Source organism: Cryptomeria japonica, chromosome 7 (assembly GCF_030272615.1).
Source record: "Cryptomeria japonica chromosome 7, Sugi_1.0, whole genome shotgun sequence".
In the NCBI taxonomy this organism is placed as follows: Eukaryota; Viridiplantae; Streptophyta; class Pinopsida; order Cupressales; family Cupressaceae; genus Cryptomeria; species Cryptomeria japonica.
The window spans coordinates 109,980,815-109,983,203 of NC_081411.1; the positions used below are offsets into that span (position 1 = coordinate 109,980,815).

General features: G+C 32.9%; 1 protein-coding gene across 1 annotated transcript; it reads left to right on the top strand.

The window, feature by feature from the left end:
- The first annotated feature begins 1,183 nt into the window (after positions 1 to 1,183).
- LOC131856490 (GDSL esterase/lipase At2g23540-like) lies at positions 1,184 to 1,890 on the top strand. Its single transcript, XM_059208281.1, has 3 exons — positions 1,184 to 1,189; positions 1,282 to 1,528; positions 1,643 to 1,890. The coding sequence occupies exons 1-3, from the start codon at positions 1,184 to 1,186 to the stop codon at positions 1,888 to 1,890; spliced, it is 501 nt and encodes a 166-aa protein (XP_059064264.1).
- Positions 1,891 to 2,389: the final 499 nt, after the last annotated feature.

The following is a 2,389-nucleotide window of genomic DNA, read 5'->3' on the forward strand; positions in this document are numbered from 1 at the left end:
GGTTGAAGTTGTGTGAGTTGAAAATATTAAAAAATATATTTATTACAATGTTGATACCTTCACATCAAGATTATTCATGTAATTGTTGTCAACAAAGCATTACCTGATTGGCACATTCTTTAAGTGATAAACCTATTCCCTTAAGAATCATTGCAATGACATCTTTTAGTGAACGCACAACATAGACTCTGTGATGACATCATATAGTCAATACCTTAAGAGTTGTTTCACTTTCTTCCACAACATATAATTCTAGAAAAGTAGTTGGTCAATGAGGAACCTTAACAACTAAATTTTGTACAAATTCTACCTTTGTAGTCAAGATTAAGGAGGAGTGTTGAAATAACTAATCTTGTCTACTCACATTCATTCTTCATAATTTCTTTTCAACTCAAGATTTTTGAAAGATTCTCTTGTTAATTCTTTCCAACATGTTTGATGTATTTTCATGTAAAAGTTTAACTACAAAAATTGAATTGCCTTAAAAATTTGTAATATTTTAATATTTATTTTAAGCATCATGTAGAAAATGAAAAAGTGAAGAACTCTATACAAGTAATATTTTTATTTTATAGTGTGAGAGAAGAAAGAAGAATAAAGATCATTGTTTTTTCCAACATTAGTATAAATAAATTCTTGTTTTCAGTTTGTATTCTCTATTGTATATTGTTTAATGTTTTTATAAAATAATTTATCAGTTTTTTATTTATTTTTACACCTTATTGATAAGGTTAATCTATTATAAAAGGACTTACTAGCCCATTTGTGACCGATGCATTTACGTTAGGATGTGGCTTGTTCCTTCAGCATCCCTCCTTGAGGTCCAAGGCTCTTAGCCTTAGTATAGTCCTGATACTAGACGTTGAACATTTTATGTTAACAGGAACTTGAACTTAGGACCACCCATTTATTTGGGTTTGACAAAGTTTTTTCTTTGATTCAATCTCACAGAATGTTCTCCCAATGAGTCACCAAGTAGCTCAGTTCGAAAACTTTTCTTCATCTCTGACGAAGACATACCCATCTGGAGCTGCGCAAGCCAAATCCTACCTGAGCAAATCTATATACTGCATCTCAATCGGAGCAAACGACATTGTTGATTACATATCAAACGATACTAGCCAAAACACTATTACTCTTCAACAGTTCGTTACATTGCTGCTATCCAAATTTTGATCAGTACATGGCTGTAAGTTTCAGAATCTTATTTTTCATATTATTTCAAACAAAGTATATAATTTTATGGAAGAATTGTACAATTATTGGAATGTGACTTGACAGAGGCTTTATCGGGCTGGGGCAAGGAAATTCCTTGTAATCGATATTCCAGCAGTAGGATGTGATCCTTATTTCACATATACAAATAATGGTGAATGTTCGGACACCATGAACCAGCTATTTGTGGCATATAACACTGGTTTGAAGTCGCATGTGACTCACCTTAGCGAAAAGCTGCCTGGGTTAACCATTATTCAATATAAAACTTATGACTCTCTCTTGAACATAATTCAAAATGGTGAAGCCTATGGTAAGCAACACTCCTAACCAGTCCATAAAACCTATAACTTTCCCTTTCTTATATTTTCAGTGATCACGTTACTAAACCAGTATAGCCAATGCATGTGAATTTTGTGTGTTGCAGGCTTCAAAGATACAAAGTCAGCATGTTGTGGATCGGGATTGTTTAATGCAGAAGTACTCTGTGGAAGGACGACTCCACAGGATTTGTTCTGCAATGATACAAATGCATATGTGTTCTGGGATAGGGTACATCAAACTGAAAAGGTTTATTACATGTTTTCACAGCAGATTTGGAGTGGAAATTCTTCTGTTATCTACCCATTTAATCTTTCTACACTGGTCTCAGGGAAGAAGGCTTCTGGTTTCTAGGAGTTCACAAACTCTGTATTCTTATTTATAACCTCCGACAGCATAACTGTATTAATTATACAAATGATAAGCTATTTGATCATTTTTGTAAATGATATTATATAATAAAACAGGAGGCTTTTCATCCCTTTAAATATTATTGAGTAACATGCATCTTTTTAAATGGATTTAACTTCCAATCTACTCTGCAAACAAATTGATTGCTGATAATATAGTCCTATCTAAACTTGTCAAACACATGCAACACAGTGACAAACTCAGAGAATGGACAGATGAAATCTTTGGACTGCATGTTGGCATTGCTATGTAAATGGGACGCCCATGTGCTAATAGCTTCGCTATGCTTGGCCAATCAATCATATTTGTCATTGTTTCTTTTTCAAGGGTAATATTCATCTTATAATTTTTAGGTTTGGATTAACTGTATTTAATTATGTAGATGACACCATGATTTTTATATATGTTACAATGGACAAAATGCAATGTCTATATGGGAATG

What these genes read in the sequence shown, in the direction of transcription:
- LOC131856490 (XM_059208281.1), top strand. An exon ending in TCAAAATGGTGAAGCCTATG is followed by an intron (nt 1,529 to 1,642) that starts GTAAGCAACACT and finishes TGTGTGTTGCAG; the next exon opens with GCTTCAAAGATACAAAGTCA.